General features: G+C 38.2%; 2 protein-coding genes across 9 annotated transcripts in view; both read right to left on the reverse strand.

Annotated features, from left to right (window-relative positions):
* Positions 1–6,431: 6,431 nt before the first annotated feature.
* Positions 6,432–17,213, reverse strand: oacyl (O-acyltransferase like). Its single transcript, XM_035391770.1, has 15 exons — positions 16,681–17,213; positions 15,560–15,693; positions 15,370–15,448; positions 14,751–14,883; positions 14,377–14,609; positions 13,575–13,745; positions 13,180–13,282; positions 11,255–11,356; positions 9,993–10,158; positions 9,391–9,470; positions 9,201–9,311; positions 8,925–9,048; positions 8,214–8,400; positions 7,709–7,851; positions 6,432–7,237 (listed from the first exon to the last, which is right to left on the reverse strand). The coding sequence occupies exons 1-15, from the start codon at positions 16,826–16,828 to the stop codon at positions 7,133–7,135; spliced, it is 2,019 nt and encodes a 672-aa protein (XP_035247661.1). The 5' UTR covers positions 16,829–17,213; the 3' UTR covers positions 6,432–7,132.
* Positions 17,214–17,698: 485 nt separating this feature from the next.
* znf532 (zinc finger protein 532) overlaps positions 17,699–19,088 on the reverse strand; it is a 20,582-nt gene continuing 19,192 nt past the window's right edge. For all 8 annotated transcript variants that reach the window (XM_035391765.1, XM_035391766.1, XM_035391762.1 and 5 more), the window contains one exon: positions 17,699–19,088. This exon is cut by the window's right edge and continues 1,278 nt beyond it. The gene's annotated coding sequence lies outside the window, so the exon portion shown is untranslated.

Consider the following 19,088-nt stretch of genomic DNA (forward strand, 5'->3'; position numbering starts at 1 on the left):
AGGGGATGACTAATCCTTTTCTGTAATATTCATCACTGTTTCCTTTAATTATAGCTGATAAAGTGGTTATCGGAATCTCTAACACTTCAGTGCAGTGATTCATGATAATTGACTGATTGTGTTTGTCTTTTGTCAACATCAAAACGGAATGTGGAGCTGCCGTGTGGCTCCTCCTGGTGTGCCAGTAGTGTGTGGATGGACCCCATGGTCTGGGACCAGCATGCTATGGCCTGCAGTACCACAATTTGGCCCATAAAGGGAGGGACCTCAATTGGTGGGACATCTGTGTCTCCTTGCACACCATCAACTGCCTCTTGCCAATTGGATGCCCACAGCCTGCCTGCACAGGCTTTGCATGAAGTGACCGCCTCCGACTCAATGTCTATGTGACCTTACCTAGATGAGAACTCCATCACATGCTCTGGAATAGATCATATGCTTGTCTGCTGCACTGATAAATTGCGAAGATGACCATGAACATACACAAATCTGGCTTTCTGAATTTGAAGAGCGACTTACACAACTTTTACATAGCATTTACATTGCATCCATTTATGCAGCTGGATATATACTGAAGCAATTCAGGTCAAGTACCTAGCTCAAGGGTATAACGGCAGTGTCCTACCCAGGAATCGAGCCTATGACCTTTCGGTTACAAGCCCAATTCCTCCCACTACGCTACGCTGCCGTCCCCGTACATAAGTACAATGATATTTGATTTTTTTACTTGAGGCACCCACATTTTTCTGTGGATTGCATGCCGATTTGGGACCCTAATTGCTCCAACGGTGAAAGACAATCATTGGCTCATGTTGGCTCCTATTGGCCTAGGACTACAGCTAAATATTTAACAGGTTTAGGTTTAGTTACTGGCTATTAATGGCTTTAAGCTGGCCTATATATACTATCTACACACTGTATTTCTGCGCAAAGTGAGAATAAGGGTTAGTACATTAAATCTGTCCATGAAGCTGCAAGGGCATCAAAAATCAAGCTAGTGTGATAAGTATTATTTTATCAAATATACCCTTTGAAAACCTTCAACTGAATTATTTACACTTTCAGCACAATTTATTTTAATTTGCTGAAATTATGCTTTGAGACTGACAGTGGAAAATCTTAAACAAATGTATACTATAATTTGTCTATGATTTATTTGAAAGCCCATGATTTTGAAAGGAATCACTGGTGATGATTTACAGTTGCAAATGAAAAAAAGCCTGCACTGATTTATATCCACAAATATTGTTTTTTTAACCGTCCCTCAATTTGCGCAATATATTATTACACATGACATCAGCAAGCACAAGCTTATATACTGTATATTTTATTAACTTACAAATTTTGATAAAGTAGTCTATTTCAGTACATTTGATATCTAATTATTTGTCTTCCATGCTGTACAGGTTAGAGCAAGTTCTGGAAAAGCTGTTTTAGATTCATAGCTACTTTATGAAAACAAAAACATAGATTTCCTGAGCTACAAACAGTTCCCATCTTTAAATGAATACATATTACCTGCTGGTTTTATTTTGTAATTAATTGTTTTTTTGTTGTTGTTGTCGCTGCTGTTTATCCAAGGTATTTGTTCTATCATGAAGACTGAATATATTTTGCTTCCCAAATATGCATAGTAAATTGAAACACAGTTAAATTAAGCTCAATTAACATAGCCTACTGATTAACTTGAACCCAAATTAAAATAAAAATTTAAATAATTTTTTATAAAATTCGCTGTACAGTTAGAGGACATAAACACTACTGTAATTATAAACACAGACACATAAATTACAAAGTCAATCGGTCAGATGCATTGCAGAGGCAGGTGTAACTTAAAATAGTTTGTCCTTAGTAAAAGTCTTTGCAGCTCCAAATAAGAGGTGAAAAGCCCATAAAGCACGTCATCACAAACTAACACTCCAAGTATTTCAGTTTAGACCTCCCCGTGAGTACGAAACGAAATGTACCTCTGTCATTACTCACGGCTGAATTAAAATAGCGACTGAGTCAAGATACTTCCCCTGAGGGTCTTTCCAGAGAGTTTTTACGTACCTTTTTTCGATCCAAAGAGCTGATAATGATAACTGATGATGTAGGAGATAAGCATGTGTACAAGCAAAGCTGAGGAACTGGGTCTATATTTAACTTCAGTTTCCCCCCAAGTACAAAGTCAGTTACCTGATAGCATGAACATGTGCTGTTCCTGTACACTTAATACCACAGATCTATATTTACATGACCTACAGTACATGCTTACAAACATGCAACACGGTCATGTGTGGATTGATCAACAACAATAAATGAAGCGTGTTATCTAATCCTATAGAGCATCTTAGGGATAATTGATACATACTTTATGCCATTTGACCTAGCAGCAGTCATACTTAGTAGGATCATTCAAGTAGCCAAGACTGAAGTCTTTCATCAAGACAAGTCATTTTCTTATGAACTGAGTTTTTATGTGGATATTTGAATTATGTGATGTGAATTATATTTATCTCTTAATAATTTATATCAGTTATTCAATGAAAGAAATGGGTTACTCCAATATTCCCAGTTTTAGGGAAGAAAAACAAAAAAAAAACGTAAACAAATTAAATGTTTATTTAGCTTTGCTCGTTATTAACATTTTAGTTTTGCTGAATGGAAAGTTCTGAAATTAGAAAAACAAGGGAAATCCTTGTTGACAGACAAAACACCTGTTTGGCTGTGTTTAAAGAGCCAAGCACCAGTGTCTTCGGTCTAAAGCTCTTCAGCTCGTTAACACGTTGTTCCTACTATCACTTCCTCTTGCCGGAAATGGAAAGGAACCCAAGCGTGTTTATTTATTACTGTTGTGTTTATCATACGTTTTTACAATAAGTCTCGTGAAAATACTTTATTCTCACTTTATGGAAAGACAGCTACATTGTATATTCATGAGTAATTGTTGAATACAATGTTAAGTGTCTTAAAGGAGAAATTTTACCCCAAATGAATCAGAAAATCAGAGATTTGGGTTCTTAAATCTAGGACATGCATGTTTTATTATGGCAAATAACATGCAATTCAGTATCATTGTGGTCAATGAGATCTGATGATTCAATGTATTTAAAATGTCTTACAATATCTAAATGTGGCAATAATAAGTATACGTCCCCATATGCTGTATTGTAAGGTATTTTTTCTGATCTTCAGAATATATTTTCTTTCAATATTTTGCAGTATATTCAATTTTTGTAAGGTTAGTGCTTGTAAAGCAAGTTTTACAAACTCCCAAACTATCAAGGTTACATTCGCAAGCCCAAAGCTTTCCCTGCTGTTAATAGATCACTCTGGCTTCAAGCCAGGGAATTTTCAAGTACCCTATGCTGGAAGTTAGGTGTCTGTTGCTCTGAATCCCCCAACCCACACACCCCTCCATTCCACATCATGACTTTGCATCATAGCCCATGCCATCTCTGTGTCTTTGCAACACCTCAAGGTCAAGCACGGTGACGCTGATTACCGTTTCCCTCCTCACTTATCGTGTTTAGACCGGCTGCTCTCAGTGCTGTTTTTATGACCCGTTTAGCCTATTACAATTAACACTTCACACACATGCCTGAAATTCACTCTAGTTTCCTTGGAAAATGTAACGAGGTAAAGATGGAGCTTATATAGCTTATATATAACTTTATTGCAGCAATGGCTCTGTGTAACAATTTTGGTCACTTTCACGAGCAAATTCTTCATGACTCCTCATTGTTCAATTGTCACAGGAATACTAACAGGTGTATAGGTGACAATATTTAGTAGTGATAGTTCATTAATGAAGCCTATGTCTGATGAACAATTGACCAATTTCATTGGTCAACTGTGAGTGGTATTCAAGAAATGTATTTGCGCTTGTCCAGTAGGGGCAGACAAAATGATTTTATTGAGAGGAGGTTGTCACTTTTCTATTAAACCAAAAAACTCAATAGCTGTCCCCCTCAAAACTTATTGGACAGTGTTTAACCACATGTTCAAGTCTAGACCAGAACTTAAGTATAAACTCACTTGACAGATGTAGACTTAAGAGTACTGTATCTCTTAAAAGGCCACAAAGGGTGGTTTTGTGGGAAAATAAAATCAAAGAATGTGTTTGTTAGGCCGTGCCAAACGTTTTAAAATCTTCCCTGGCAGTGTCATACAGCTAAACACTCCCCTTGGGTCAAATGAATAAATCATTAATTTCAAGATTTAGTTAAGTTCAATTAATGTACAATTAAGATTTTTGGAATCGGTAAATCACAGTAATTTTCCGATCGCCGAATGCTCCTCCCAGATATAATGTCGTTGAGTACGTGGAACTGCAGAAGGATCACTCCCAGGACTGGACTTCTTGGATCTTCAAGGATACGCAGTTGTGGGTGTCGGCTTTCTGGACGTGGTTATATAAAACCCTGCTTTGCCTTGGTATTCACCTCCAGGCCTGATCCCGCTTACTTGCTGAACGGGACGAGCGCTGGGTTTGCCCTTTGACTGGGAGGGTGCAGAGCCCAGTCTTGCTCAACCCCTCTGCTCCCACGTGCTCAAAATATCAAACTTTGTCATATGTATATATTCACTTAGGATATACACCAGATGCGTGCACAATCGAATGTTAATGAAATACATTTTATTTCAGGCACATTTCTTTCTTTTTGCACATTTTGATGTTGGTTCTGCTGCCCCCAGGTCCCTGTAGGCCCTTAGATGAAGGCCTCAGTTCTTAAGGCAACAGAGGGAATGCCAAAATATACATACAAGTTAAATGAGTACATCTATTTTCAGCTTTTCTAATGTCTATAATGCTCCTGACACACACACACACACACACACACAGTGTGGTTTATTACTTGCATTTTCCTTCTTGGCTCATATCTTTATCAATTATCATGTGTGAATATTTTAAGAGGGTGCTGTGTGTGCATGTGAGTGTGTGTTTGTGTGTCTCTGTGTCTGTGTGTGTGTGTGTGTGTGTGTGGAGTATCAGGTCAATAATTTAAAAAAATTCCTTGTGGTTCAGTGTAAGCAAACCGCACACCCACACAAATTTGCATTAAGATTGGTCCTCTGATTTTTGAGTGTGTGGTTTGCTTACTTTGAACCATTTTTGCATTCATTAATTCATCAATTTAAAAGCATCCATAGATCATTAGGGCATTTTTATTCATTTTTTTTACTTCATGAAATGACTAACAATTTATTTCCTGAATTTCCTGAACTGAAATGGAATTCACCCCACATTATTCTCATATATAATCAATATATGCTTTCGCAGTGTATGCTAACTTGTGAAGATTATAAATATGAATTCCTGTTTACAGCATCATGATTTCAAGCCCCTGAGGCAACAAAATGTGAAAACTATTCAATAGTATAAATACTTTTGGAAGAAACTCTATATATTGTAATTATACAGTAATGATCCTCTAGGTGGGAGTGATATATATCTTCTGACCTCAGATCTGTTCCTTGTGAAATGTTTGAGGTGGTGCTGTACTGTCCAGTGCAGCTTTTTGTACTGTTGGATATTGCCTTTTCTTTCACATAAATAATGGACGTGGTTGGCTGTACATCTTCAGTGTTTAGCCAGTGGGATAGAGGAAGAAACATTATGTACTGTATGTATTAAGTAACCATCAGTCTGCCGTTTTTTCTCAGAAAACCCACAAGAGGTCACTGTTTATCAAAGGCCATGCCACATGAATGGGAATTTCTCGTTCGTTAAAATTGTTGATGAAAATTGATGAACTAAACTTCTGAACTAAAATCACAGGGAAATTATAATAAATTATAATTGCACACCTTAAGCGCGCTGCATTGGGTCCACACATAATTGCTGTACTTAAAACATTTCTTCCATTTCTACCAAAGCCTGATTCTAGAGTCAGGAAAACTGATGATTAAGGTTTACTTTCCACACTTGCCACAACAAGCCACTACTCAGAAAGTGCTATTATTCAAGCCACTGTAGAGCTATCACAGCCGGGAGGTCCCCTGAAAAAGAGTATCGTAATTACTGGAAGTACTTTTCTAACTGCATTGGAATCAGCAGGCTTCAGCGAGAAAATATATTAGAAGTACAAATGTTAGGCAGTTGAGGGAGATGAGTCAGAGTAGCCAGTGCTTCATGCTGAAAGATGTCAAAGTGTGGACTTACAGTAGGCTTGTATTGCGGGTTCGGGAATGGGACATGGACATGTGAACCTCGAAGAACCTCGATGCCAGGCGACTGTTCTGGCCTCACCCGTGTTCTGACAGGCTAGTTTAGAATTGTTTTTCCTCTTCATTCCATCTGTCATTGCATTTCAGGTATTCAGCAGACACTCATATCCAGAAACAGACAAGACTTTTTCACTTTTGCATAGTATCGATTTATACAGCTGGATATATATATATATATATATATATATATATATATATATATACTGAAGCAACTCAGGTTAAGTACCTTGCTCAAGAGAAGAGCAGGTGTCTTGCCTGGGAATCGAACTTGCAACCTTTTGGTTACAAGCCCAGTTCCGAAACCATTAATTACAATGCCACCTCTTCCTCTCAAGCAATTTTAGTCTACCCACGGCCATTCACAACTCCATCCTGCACTCAGAGATGAGAGTCCTGTTAGAATTTCATTGGGTGCTGACATTACCTGTAATTTTGCTTATTTCCAGTATGGGCTCTGATTTCAAAGGCATTGGATTTAAATGTTTTACACTGATGCCCAGCTGGACACTAAGCCTACTGAATTACAATACTACCCTGGCATAAGAATTTGACACACAATAATCCTAGCCAAAACACCTTTGTGTGGTGCTACAAAAAGGCCTTAGTGCAATAAACACCCACAAACACATATTTTTCAAATTCATCCTTCAAAATACTGTACTGTTGCACCATAAAACATCGCTCCACTATCTAACACACATATACAAATGATGCAGATCTAATGACAAAACTATTCTTTACAATCTGGTGGCACAATCAACATTTTACACTTTTAAAATCACAAATTAATTAAAATTGGAAGTGATATTGACAATGCCGAAAAATGCACAAGAAAATCACAATATATCAACGCAAATCTATGAAGGAAAAAAGTACAGTTTTCTCTGTCTGGGCAGGCCTGTGTCCGATAATTCCGTATTTATCCTCGTAATCCTTTCAGGAACATGTATGGCTTTTCGATTAGTACAGTCAGCGCATATCCCACAACCACTGTCAGCACCGTGTGGCCCAAGAACAGGTAGAACTATAAAGAAAAAAGGGTGAAGATATGGAGATGAAACAAAACACACATACACACACACACACATACACATGCACATGTACACACACGTGCACAAACACACACACATTCCCAGTTTTTGTGGTTATATGAACTCAAAATGTCACAAAAAATAATAAATTGACCAATTAACTGTCAGTCAAATAAAATTATTTGCAGTTTTGGAAAGTGCTCGAAAGTGGCTATTCACAAAAAATTCATAATTTTAAACTCATGTTTCAGTTATTAATTACATTGGATTGGTTATGTCAAAAATACATTTTAATACTGTAATGTCCATGTGAAAATAATAATACAAATAAACAAACAAATAAATAAATAAATACTACTACTTTTTTTATAATTGACTGTACATACATCTGGTGTAGAACAATGAATTGAAGGGTTGTTTAGATTCTCCCTCCAATTAAACCGTAAAATCAGCTTGATACTCACAAAGTTGATGTCATTGTAATGTATAGGTGTATCTTGCTTTCCGTTGTATAGTATTATAAGAAGAGGATGAATCATATAACAGGCATAGCTGATGTTTGACAGAGGAACCCACAATTTCAGTGACAAAATCTTATTGATGTATCCTGTATGGGGAAATAAAAAGAGTTCACTGAGCTCATGCATTAAAGGAACAAATGGGTTTCATTAGTTAGCCAGTGTAAAAATTCCATCTCAGCATGTGACTTTACCATTACCAATCACAAAAGACATGCCTGTGATATGGTCTAATTTCACCAGCATGCATGCCGTAAAGAATTAAACAGAAATGTGGAGGCATTAGCTGTGATTGTTATATATACAGTATGTTGGCATCTCCTTCCAGTTGCTGAATTTTTGTGGTTAATTCTGAGATCAAGGTTTGCACGCTGAACTATAAGCTGCAATTTAAATGAACTTTTCTTCTAACAATGTGCCTGTGAAATGGACTTGTTCCTGAGCCACTCACCTCCGTACCCCTCCTCACAGGCCAGAATGACCCAGGCCACACAGAGACCCCACAGGGTACGGTGGAGGCCCTGGTAGGCAGCATGTGGCACTGAGGGCCGGTCTGGGACGTCCCGTAGAACATATGAGAGAGCTATGAGCAGTGCCACTACCAACATCGAGGCGATCCAGCCCAGTGCAGCCTGCCACTAAGACACAATTGGGGCGGGGGGAGGGGGAACAATCTTACAGCAGTGTTTCTCCTGGTCTTGAAATGATCCAATCTATTGATTCAACATTTATCCTTACTTAAATCAATTATAATGAAAGCAATTCTCAGGTATAGATGTTGTATGGACGATGTATCACAGTATTTAGAATTGAATCATCGCAACATCCAACATGTTGGGTCCAAAACCAAGTGGCACTTTTAAGGAGAACAAATCTGTAACTTTGTACAATTTATCATGTACACCATAGCATGACAAATAGTCAATATGGTTTTAGCAAAGGAACTTCTCACAGTACACTTCTGCTGGAACCAGTGTTTTAGTGTGGAAAAAAGGTGGATATTTGAAAAGCGTTTGACAGAGTATCAAAAGCAATGTCGTCAAAATGAATTCTGTGTCCAACAAGTGCAGTGAAATGGTTCAAGCAGAGATGCCTGGCAAAGATTTTATGAAAAAAGAAAAATAATTTAAAAAAATTAAAAGTTTATTACCAGTCACAATACCTTATGTTTTAAAAGGTGAGATCTCTTCGTCTTCAGGAATATCCCAAGAATAACCCCAATCAAATATGGACCATACCGCGTCCAAGGTTTGTTGTAATAATACTCATAAAAGGATGCATAGTCTCTGAAACACAGCATTCATGAAAACAAAACAAAATATTTATTCCTTATTGCACTAGGTATTGAGTGTGCTATTTCAGGTTGATATTTATCAGTCGTAGACTAAAAGCCATTTCTAATGCATGTGAAATGTTTGTGAATAATTTTGGCTCTCACAGTGTTGTTGGTTGGTGGACTGGGAGCTGCGCTCCGGCTGTTATAAAGGCACTGGCTAGAATGGAGATCATCAGGAGAACGGTTGCAACAGCAGCCATGACATATTTATTTCTGAAAAAAAAAGTGCAGTTTAAGTTAGAATACAGATCCACTCTTATTAGTGTGATTTGAAAACCATGGCTGTGCTTACCGTCTGTAGAGATAAATCAGAAGGGGAGTCGTGGTGTAATATTGGATGTCCACGGAGAGATACCATGACCAGGGAACACACTTGGATGCAAGAAAATAATTTAGTTTCAACTAAGTCTGTATAAAGAAAAGAGAATTAACTCTTCTAGTTAAATCTGTCTTGACATTGTATACCAAGGGATCCCCAACCATTTTCACAATGGGCCATTTACAAATCTTCTTAGACAGCAGGATGAGATCATTCACTGAAACAGGAATTGTTTTCCAGTGATTGGAAGAAATTGGCCGATTTTAGTGTTGGTTCACTAACTAACATTTAGATAATTACTTGTTAGCTAGCTTGCTATCAGGCTAAGAATTTAGGATATTTATTTCAGCTCTAACACCACACCAGTCTGAAAGGTTAAATGGTCTTGCTTTGGGACCCTTGCTGTTTACTAATTTATTATATGGCAGTAAATCTACTTTTATTATGTATATAAAGACTTAGTAAATATTTTTGCCCATATATATTGTATCATTGTAAGATAGCACCAATTAGGGGCCACTTAATATTGTTCTAACAGCATTGATCATGTTAACCTGTCCATGAAAAATACCTACAATGTCAAAAACAGGCAACAGGTTGTTCACAAGCAGAATGTTGGACCACCAGTACTTCCTGCAGTGCTGTATCTGGTCATTTGTAACGAAATAGTAGGAGTTTTTCGTAATGATGGAGTAGAGGCCGATGGTCAGACACACAATGAAGATGTGGAGGGGCTGGACCCTGGGAAACATGTAACAAACCAACAGTGTTACTCCTGCAGAACACCAGCACACTGACAAATTCCAGAAGGTAACTGGATGAGTCATGTCAGCACAGATACACCATACAGGATCAGGCTTTGAATGAGAATCTGTCACGGTTGTGCCTCCTCTTTTCCCGCCTGTGCCTCCTCTGTTCCTGCCTCCCCGTAGTTTTTGTTCTGTCTCGCGCCCCTTAGTTGGTCTGCCTGTGTTTTGTGTCTGGTTATTGTTAATTGTTGTGGTAATGGTTTAATTGTTATCACATTCCTGTGATTGTCTCCAAGTGTGTCTTGTTACCCTGTGTATTTAAGTCTTGCTTCTCTGTCACTCAGTACTGGATCCTACTGTTTTCTGTCCTCACTATGTGTGCCTAGATTTTGAGGTCCTCTACGTGTTCATTTGTTTTCAAGCCTCTAGTGTTTTGTTTTCCTCTATGGTTTTTTTTTCTGTTTCAAGGACTTTTGAGTTTTTGGCTTTGCCTGTTGTGGGCTTTGTTTTTTGGTTCCCTGTTTGTTTGGTTTGTAAATGTAGTTTACAAAGTCCTCATTTGAATCTACCTTTTGAGTTTCCTGTTTTTACTCTGCGCTTGGGGCCTAACTCAACCAAACCCTGACAGGACCATCTTGTACAATAGCATCTTGTTTCTCTAGAGTTAGAATGGGTCTCAAACAAGACATGAATAAATCTTGAATACAGCTAATGATACTGTATGTACAAAAGAGTAAATCATTCCATTTTTTTCAGCATGACATAATTGTAAGTATATAGGATTGAAAAGCAGCTTATTTTTTTACTGATTAAAAAATATGAATATATTATCTGACTCCAATAAATGAATCAATTTTTACAGCTGGCAAATCATATGTAAACAGAATGTTAACTTGCCACTGAATTACCATGTCAAAATGCATATTTCATGGCATCTTGCATCTCGAGACATTTCAGGGAGAAACAGCCTTATGTGGAACGTACACATACAAAAATGTCTTACATTATGTAAAACCGTAAAGACATTCAAAGTGAGAGATGCAATCTGGAATCTTAAAATATGAACAATGCTTCTGTGACTAACTCACCTTCTTAACCTCTTGAACAGGAAACTGGCAACAAGCCTTAGACTTATTGTATCGTCTGCCCTCTGTACTAAGCCCAGGAAAGACTTTGCACTCAGAAGTCCTCTGTGAAAGAAATGGAGATCACGTTTGTTTCTTGAGATTTACTCAAAATCACAACTCATTTAACAACACTAAGCATAGGTTATTCAGATGTGCTATTGCAATGCCATCCCTGTTACTAAAAATGTTGTTGGGAAAATGGCTGCTGAAGTAGTGATGCAATGGCTTTCCAAATCACTGAGAGGGGCAAAATAGAGTGACCGATGTCAGACAAGATGCTGCCATTAAGGTTACCTTTGACCTCTGGCCTTTCCATCTGACCTCTCTTAAATGGGAAGAGGGGCAGGGAATCATGGTTCCACAAGGCTGTTTAGAGCAGGGAAATCTTGGAATGCATAAAAGACATTGCTTTTGGAACAGCTCAGTCTTTGTTGTGATGCATGCAACTTTTTCAGCAAAAATGTTTATTTTCTCCATGGTTTTCTTTAGGGTGTATAAAATAGATCACTATATAAATGTTATTTTTACTGCATTTAAGCAGAATAAAATAAAATGACTTATTTTATATACATGCAGTTTCTATACCACAGCAGTCCATCTGTTAAACCTATGGCCATATACACTACATTTCCAAAAGTATGTGGACACCTGTACATCACACCCATATGTGCTTGTTGAATGTCTCATTCCAAAACCATGGGCATTAATATGGAGTTGGACCACCCTTTGCTGCAGTAACAGCCTCCACTGTTCTGAGGAGGCTTTCCAGTAGATTTTGGAACATGGCTGTGGGGATTCACTTCCATTCAGCCACAATGAGCTACTAGTGAGGTTGGGCACTGATGTTGGGCTTAAGTCCTGCCTCACATGTAAAATTTCAATTAATCCAAAAGTGTTTGATGGGGTAGAGGTCAGGGCTCTGTGCAGGCCAGTCAAGTTCTTCCACACCAAACTCAGAAAACCATTTCTTTATGTACCTTGCTTTTTGCACGGGGGCATTGTCATGCTGGAACAGGAAAGGGCCTTCCCCAAATTGTTACCACAAAGTTGAAAGCGTACATTTCTAGAATGTCATTATATGCTGTAGCTTTTAGATTTCCCTTCACTGGAACTAAGGGGCCTAGCCCTAACCATAAAAAACAGCTCTAGACCATTATTCCCCCACCACCAAACTTTACAGTTGGCACTATTTGGGCTTGTACGGTTGGTACTAGACCCAGATTTGTCTGTCAGACTGGTAGATGGCAAAGCATGATTCATCACTCCAGATAACGTGTTTCTACTTTTCCAGAGTCCAATGGTGGTGTGCTTTGCACCAGTCCAGTTGACGCTTGGGATTGCACATGGTGATCTTACACTTGTGTATGGCTGTTCGGCCATGGAAACCCATTTCCTGAAGCTCTTGAGGAACAGTTCTTGTGCTGATATTGTTTCCAGAGGTAGTTTGGAACTCTGTAGTGAGTGTTGCAACCGAAAACAGATGATTTTTACACGCTACACGCTTCAGCATTCGTGGTCCTGTTTTGTGGGCTTGTGCGGATTACTGTTTCACAACTGAGCTGTTGTAGCTCCTATACATTTCCATTTAACAATAACAGGACAGCTGATTGGGGCAGCTCTAGCAGAGCAGAATTCGAACGGACTTGTTGGAAAGGTGCCATCCTATGACAGTGCCGTGTTGAAAGTCACTGAGCTCTTCAGTACGACCCATTCTACTGACAATGTTTGTCAATGGAGATTGCATGGCTGTATGCTTGATTCAATGCACCTGTTAACAATGGGTGTGGCTGAAAACAGGATAGCCTGTTTGGATAGCCAAAACCACTAATTAGAAGGGTGTCCACATACTTTTTTAATGTAATGTATATCCATGATCCACTTCTTACCCCAGGAGGAGAAAGGTGTCAACAGAGAGATAGACTGGCCCACTGTAGCCAACTACATACAGGGGGTTGTTAGACACTGTCTCCCTCCATCTTTTATAATTATCTGTGTATAGGAAAACAACAGTATAAATCTCACACATTTGAGACTCAAATGGCATTTGATTTATGTAGTTTATCCTTCTTTAGAAAGAAAGTAGCCTACAATAGGGAAGTTACACTACTGATATAACTTTATGAAAAGCACATAATCTGATTTACCACAGAACAATACATTTGAAAATAACTTCTCTGCACATATACAGTACTTAAGCAAATGAAATCTTTTGTGCATCTTCTCTTGATGGCAATCTGATATAATGATAATGAACAGTCACATGATCGCAGTGTCTTCTCACCTATGTTGTTTCGGACGCTGAACTGGATATTGTGACCACTGATGATCCAGATCAGACTCAGGATGCGGATGCCGTTCAGAGAGGCGTAGTTCCCTCCCACGTTGACCATGCTCAGCAGGCCTGCGACATTGCTCTGCAGGCAGACAGTCTGCATGGTCCTGTACAGACAACCTGCCGGAGATGACCATGTGTCCATCAGACATCCAAACAGCCTGTACTACAGCAATTACCACAAAGGCATGGATAAGCAATGGTACAATGTAGGATCACCTACACAATGCCAGGTTGCCAATTGTCAAAAAAGCAATTAGTAATGACGAAGGCCCCAGACATGCCCAGAATCATACAGTATCAGACTGACAAATGAAGCTAGTAATATTGAACCTTTTCAGAAGACCTTGGTTGAAACATGTTTTTCATATCAAAACTACATTTAATTAATTAATTACAACATGTATTGCTATTGACAAGAAAGTGAAGATGATAATAATGATAATACTACACATGCATATACATATACATGCATCTAGATGACATACATAGCACTTTCCCAATAAAATAAAATAATAAAAAAGAAGAAACATACTTTTCATATAATTTATTGATTTGTTTGGCTGGATTAAATTTATATTACATTGTAAACATTTTTTTTCAATAGATTAAGTTACTTTACAAACTTTACAAAATTGGCAGTAATATCTGCCTGCAATCACATTTTCAGTAATAAAGAGAGCAACATAGAGCTACAAGCATTATAATAAATGTCCCAAGAAATGATCTCAGAAAGCCTCTGTGTACTTGCTTTTTCTCTTTTTGTCTTCCTTGGATTTGTAGCTCTCTGTGGACTCTGGAAATATGCAGCCGTTGTTGTTGGTCATGGTGGAGCCGTTGGACATGAGCGTACCGTAGTGGTTGAAGTGTGTGTTCAGGGCTGTATCGGTCTGCGGGCCTATCTCTTTCTGCTGCTTCCAACGGACGATGGCAATGCACACGGTCGCCGCAAGAGGAATGGCGATAAGCAAAGAGCACACAAACCTGCAGAAAGCGGAGAGAATGCACTGGTAACGGACATGGTTCCTTCATGTGATCCAGCATGTTAGGAATGCGTTTCAAAGACATCGTGTGACTCAATACTTGTTCATTATTCCCAGGTATATGTAACAGGCTCTCACTCACAAGCTGATAATGACAGCAAAGTCCAGTGGAGTACTAGTGAAACACTGAGTCATGTAGATCCCCTGTGTGGACTCAGGTAGAATCACAGACGGGACAGGGGGGATCAGAGACTTGCTAGCTAGCTGGAATGTCTCTGGAAACAAAAAAATGAAAAATGAAAAAAAATATTCAAAGCATTTGAGAAATATCAATGCTCAGCAAATAGGCTTACAATGCAATGGTAATCACAGTAATCCAGGCTCAGTCAAGCATAACACTGATTTACTAAGGCCTTCAGCATGTGCAGAACCTTTTAGCACACGTAAAACTAATAGCACAACCCATGATTGGTGCAAAAATGCCATGACCAATCATTGGTTATGTTATTGGTTTTGCGTGTGCTAATAGGTCTTACACATGTTAAAGGTCTTAGTAAATCAGGCCCTAAATGTATTAAATGTTCCCCAAGTTTACGACTAGTTACACTGGTTTGTACTTTAAGTGTGCTATAGGCCTAGTAAAGGTAAATTGATTGATGTCGATATTTTTAGTTTTCTGATTTGAAACGATGATATCACAAACCACCACTACCAAAATTAAAAGCACAATTAGAATTACAGAAGAGATGCAAGCAACCTACCATAAACAACCAATGTCTGAACTTCTGTTTCCTCACATGAGTCAGGGACACAGATGCCAACAAAGTACTGGATTGGGGCCTGTTTCACAAGTAGTCAGAATCAGAAATATGTAATCAGCCAAGATTTAATGGCTTGAATCAACATCAAGAATAATTCAACCAGTTCAAGATGGTGCGGAGATGCCTTTACCTGTTTTATAAACACCTGGCAATATTGCCCTCTGAAACCAGGTCCACTGGCTAACTGGCATTCTTCACGTGATCCTGGTCTGTTCACATTTCCACTCTCAATGTCACTGCCTATTCTGCCAAAGGCATCGTACACTATGCAGCAAAACATCAAAAATATTCACATTGAATAATCACAACTAGATATATTATAAATTATATATCAGACTTGGGTTGACCACAAACAAAATTGCAGTTAAATGCAGGTACATATTTGCTCACTGTGAACGAAAAAGATGAAAAGATGAACGTATTTGGTATTCTGAAAATGTATGTGTTCTTCGTTTATTATGTAAAAATTCATAATATTCATATCTGTAGATTATAAATGCTATATATCATTCTGATATAAATAACTGGAATTAATTGAGGGAATAGCTGGTCATTGCCTAGTGAATAAAGGGTTACTCTGAGCCCAGTTAGGCAAATATGGAACAGAATATTCTGTAATAGTTTCACAGTTAGACATCATTATCTCTGATATATACTGTGTGATATACATTAGAGCCCAAGTTTCCTACATTTTTTTAAATCTATGTTTTTTATGTTTCAAATGCTTTCCTGAAATTAAATCTTTACTGTTTCTTCCAGCAGGGAAGAATCTGATCTTACTAGACACCAAACCAAAAAAAAAAACAAAAAAAAAAAAACCGTGGCATTGATTTCACCAGTTTTCATGGCTCGCTGGACTTAATTATTTTACAGTTTAAAAAACAAAGCAGAATTAAAAAAAAAAAACACTTTGCAATTAAGTACACAGTCTATGACAGCATATAATCATAATAAATCAAGTTTGAAAATTTGCAATCAAGACATTTGCTGCAAAAAAGAAAAGTAATAAAGTAGAAAAGTAATTTTAAAGGGTTCACAGAAAGCCACATAGAAGCATGCAGTTTTATGTACATAAATAAATAAGATAATACAGGTACATACCTGCATAAACATTAGAGGCAACAAATAATGACATGTAGCAGCACAAAGCAAGAATGGAAACAGCTGCTCTTATGTTTTTATATTCAGACATCATATTAAAAAAAAAGAAAGGCAAGCAAATAACAGCGTTACAGTAACTTGTGTACTTACTTAGTACTGCATATTTGCTTGGCTCTGCTTCATCTAGTTCCGTCAGAAACACTGTAGTGTCATCTAGACACTTCTGTGACACGTTTCCAATACGCTCGCAAGAACAGACTGTTAAGCAGAGTAGGATAATGCTCCACACCAGGGCCATCTTGAGATGTGACTCTTAGTGGAAAATCTCTGTGGTTTAAATAACATTCGTGAGACACATGACCACAAAGCAATCACTTCCGGTCACACAATCTAGATTTACAAATCCGTGTGTAAATTGTACGCATAATTGACGAGATATGCTAGGCCATTTCAAAATTAGAAAATGCATTTAGCCGGATGCTTTCTTTACCATTACAGCTAACAGCAATGATGACGATAAGAGCAAGAGGTTGAAGCATTCAGCAATCAGTCCATGTTCAATGGTCAGATATGAAGCTTTTTATTTTAATAGAGAAGATTAAGGCCTGTTGAGCATGGTCTTCATTAACAACTCCAACAAATAGAAACAACAGGACAGAGCCTGATATGTTTTTCTCCATTCAGACAAGGGTAACAGAGGAAGGATTACAGCTCAGAAGGAGCCATGGTAGATGAACAAACCCCCACCCATGTGGACAGACTCATAGATGCTACGAGAGTTGGCCACCCTAAGGACTGTGCCAAGTCTTGCCATACCACACAACTCTAACAGTAACCTTATACCGACATGTATACTGACATAGCTCATTTAGGGATGAACGTGGAAGCCGTTAGTATGTGTAAAGAAGTTCATATTCTTCTAAGCAGTGACATTTTGCAGAGGATTTAACAAACTCTACATCGGTCAGCAAGGAAAAGTTTTAATCGGTGAAACATTTTCCCCAAAACAAAAAACTTTTTACACCAATTACTGACGCAAGACAGGCAACCTTGCGGTGATACCACAGGCCTACATGCTCTTACCAACCATCACATCACATCAGGAATTGCCACATCAGATTCTGGTGTGTGTCGTGCTTTAGATAGTACGTCTTGTATGACTCTGAACTTGGTGGTTTATTCATTTATTGACACCAATAACCATTTAAACAGGAACATTTGACATCTCTACTTAACAGCAGCAAGACACATTCTAAGAAACGGATAACAACCATTAATGGCTTCTCTCATGCAGTTATAATTCTACGTAAAAATATTTAGTTTAAAAAGTAAAAAAGACATGAAACAAAATCAAAAACGATGTGTCCTTGTAAGGAATATATGACGTAAAAATGAAAACAGAGCGAAGAAAAGCACAATTATAAAGTCGTTTTTTTTCGTCATATTTTGTCAGTTTCTCTTTTAAAATGTAAAACACTGTTCAAGATTTAAAGACATTGAGGAGTGGCTACAGCTAATTTGCCGACTAAGAACAGGCAACCGTATCCAGTTTCACATTTACATGAACATCCTTAACTTCGGAAGGCAAGTTTTCCTTTTAAAAATAAAATAAACACCTGCTCATTGCCTTTGCCACTGTTCACTATTCACAGAATGTACTAACAGTAAAGTAATGCTACAGTTCTGGAAGTTCTTCTGACAATACTTCTCCGATAATTGGTAAGACACAGAAGAACAGTAGTTTCACTGGAGAGCCTGGACCGCTCGTCCGATTTTGGTCTTGACTGAACCCATTTGAGAGGAGTGCTTTAAAGAGTGCTGGGAAAGAGGTGAGACCACCACGTCACGATCAGCACAGACCATGGCCTGACTGAGCCAAACAGTGTGAGCCTAGTACACTAACAGAAATAGCCAGGAAACTGAAGAAAATAAGCATCTCAGCTGCAGTCACTGACAAGCATAAAGATGAACTGGAACAGAGTGTGTATTCAGTATAATTATCTACCATGGTACCAAGAGAATATGGTACCATTTAGACTGCAATATCACCTCCTTCTCCATAGTCCATATAGCCTGCACTGCCAGAGGTGTGGGTTTTGGGGCATGGCAGATTACACAATGAGCAGAGACAATATGGCATGTGGATACAAAGTATGTCAGTTCATAGTTCATCTCAAGAGCAGCGGAAGTCAACTAAACTCACACAAATTTGGGCCATGCAAATTAGCTATACACCGAGAGGGACAGGCTTGACACATAATACTGCACCAATACCTCTTATATGAACAGTTATGAATGGTTCAATCACACTTGTACTCTTACATACAGTGTAAGACAGACATAAGCAGCCTTTTTAAGCTCAATTCAGGTTACCAAACTGCCTTAGTGCTTCCAAAACGTTTGATTCAACTAAAAGCAAAAGATGATGTGCAAAGAAAGATACATTGCAATAATATCTCCTTCAGTTATGACACTGAAGAGCTGCCTGAGAAGAAAAATAATGACACAAAAGACATCCAGAGTTGTTTCAGATTCAATGTCAATGTCTCTTAAACAAA

This window comes from Anguilla anguilla, chromosome 14 (genome assembly GCF_013347855.1).
Source record: "Anguilla anguilla isolate fAngAng1 chromosome 14, fAngAng1.pri, whole genome shotgun sequence".
NCBI classification, from domain to species: Eukaryota; Metazoa; Chordata; class Actinopteri; order Anguilliformes; family Anguillidae; genus Anguilla; species Anguilla anguilla.

Bases quoted from the DNA above. Each gene is read 5' to 3' on its own strand.
- oacyl (XM_035391770.1), bottom strand. From the start codon at position 16,828: ATGGCCCTGGTGTGGAGCATTATCCTACTCTGCTTAACAGTCTGTTCT. The intron at 13,746-14,376 runs GCAAGTACACAG...CATCTCCGGCAG, and splicing joins GGAAGACAAAAAGAGAAAAA to GTTGTCTGTACAGGACCATG. The intron at 10,159-11,254 runs GTGAGTTAGTCA...CATGTTTCCCAG, and splicing joins CTGTTCAAGAGGTTAAGAAG to GGTCCAGCCCCTCCACATCT.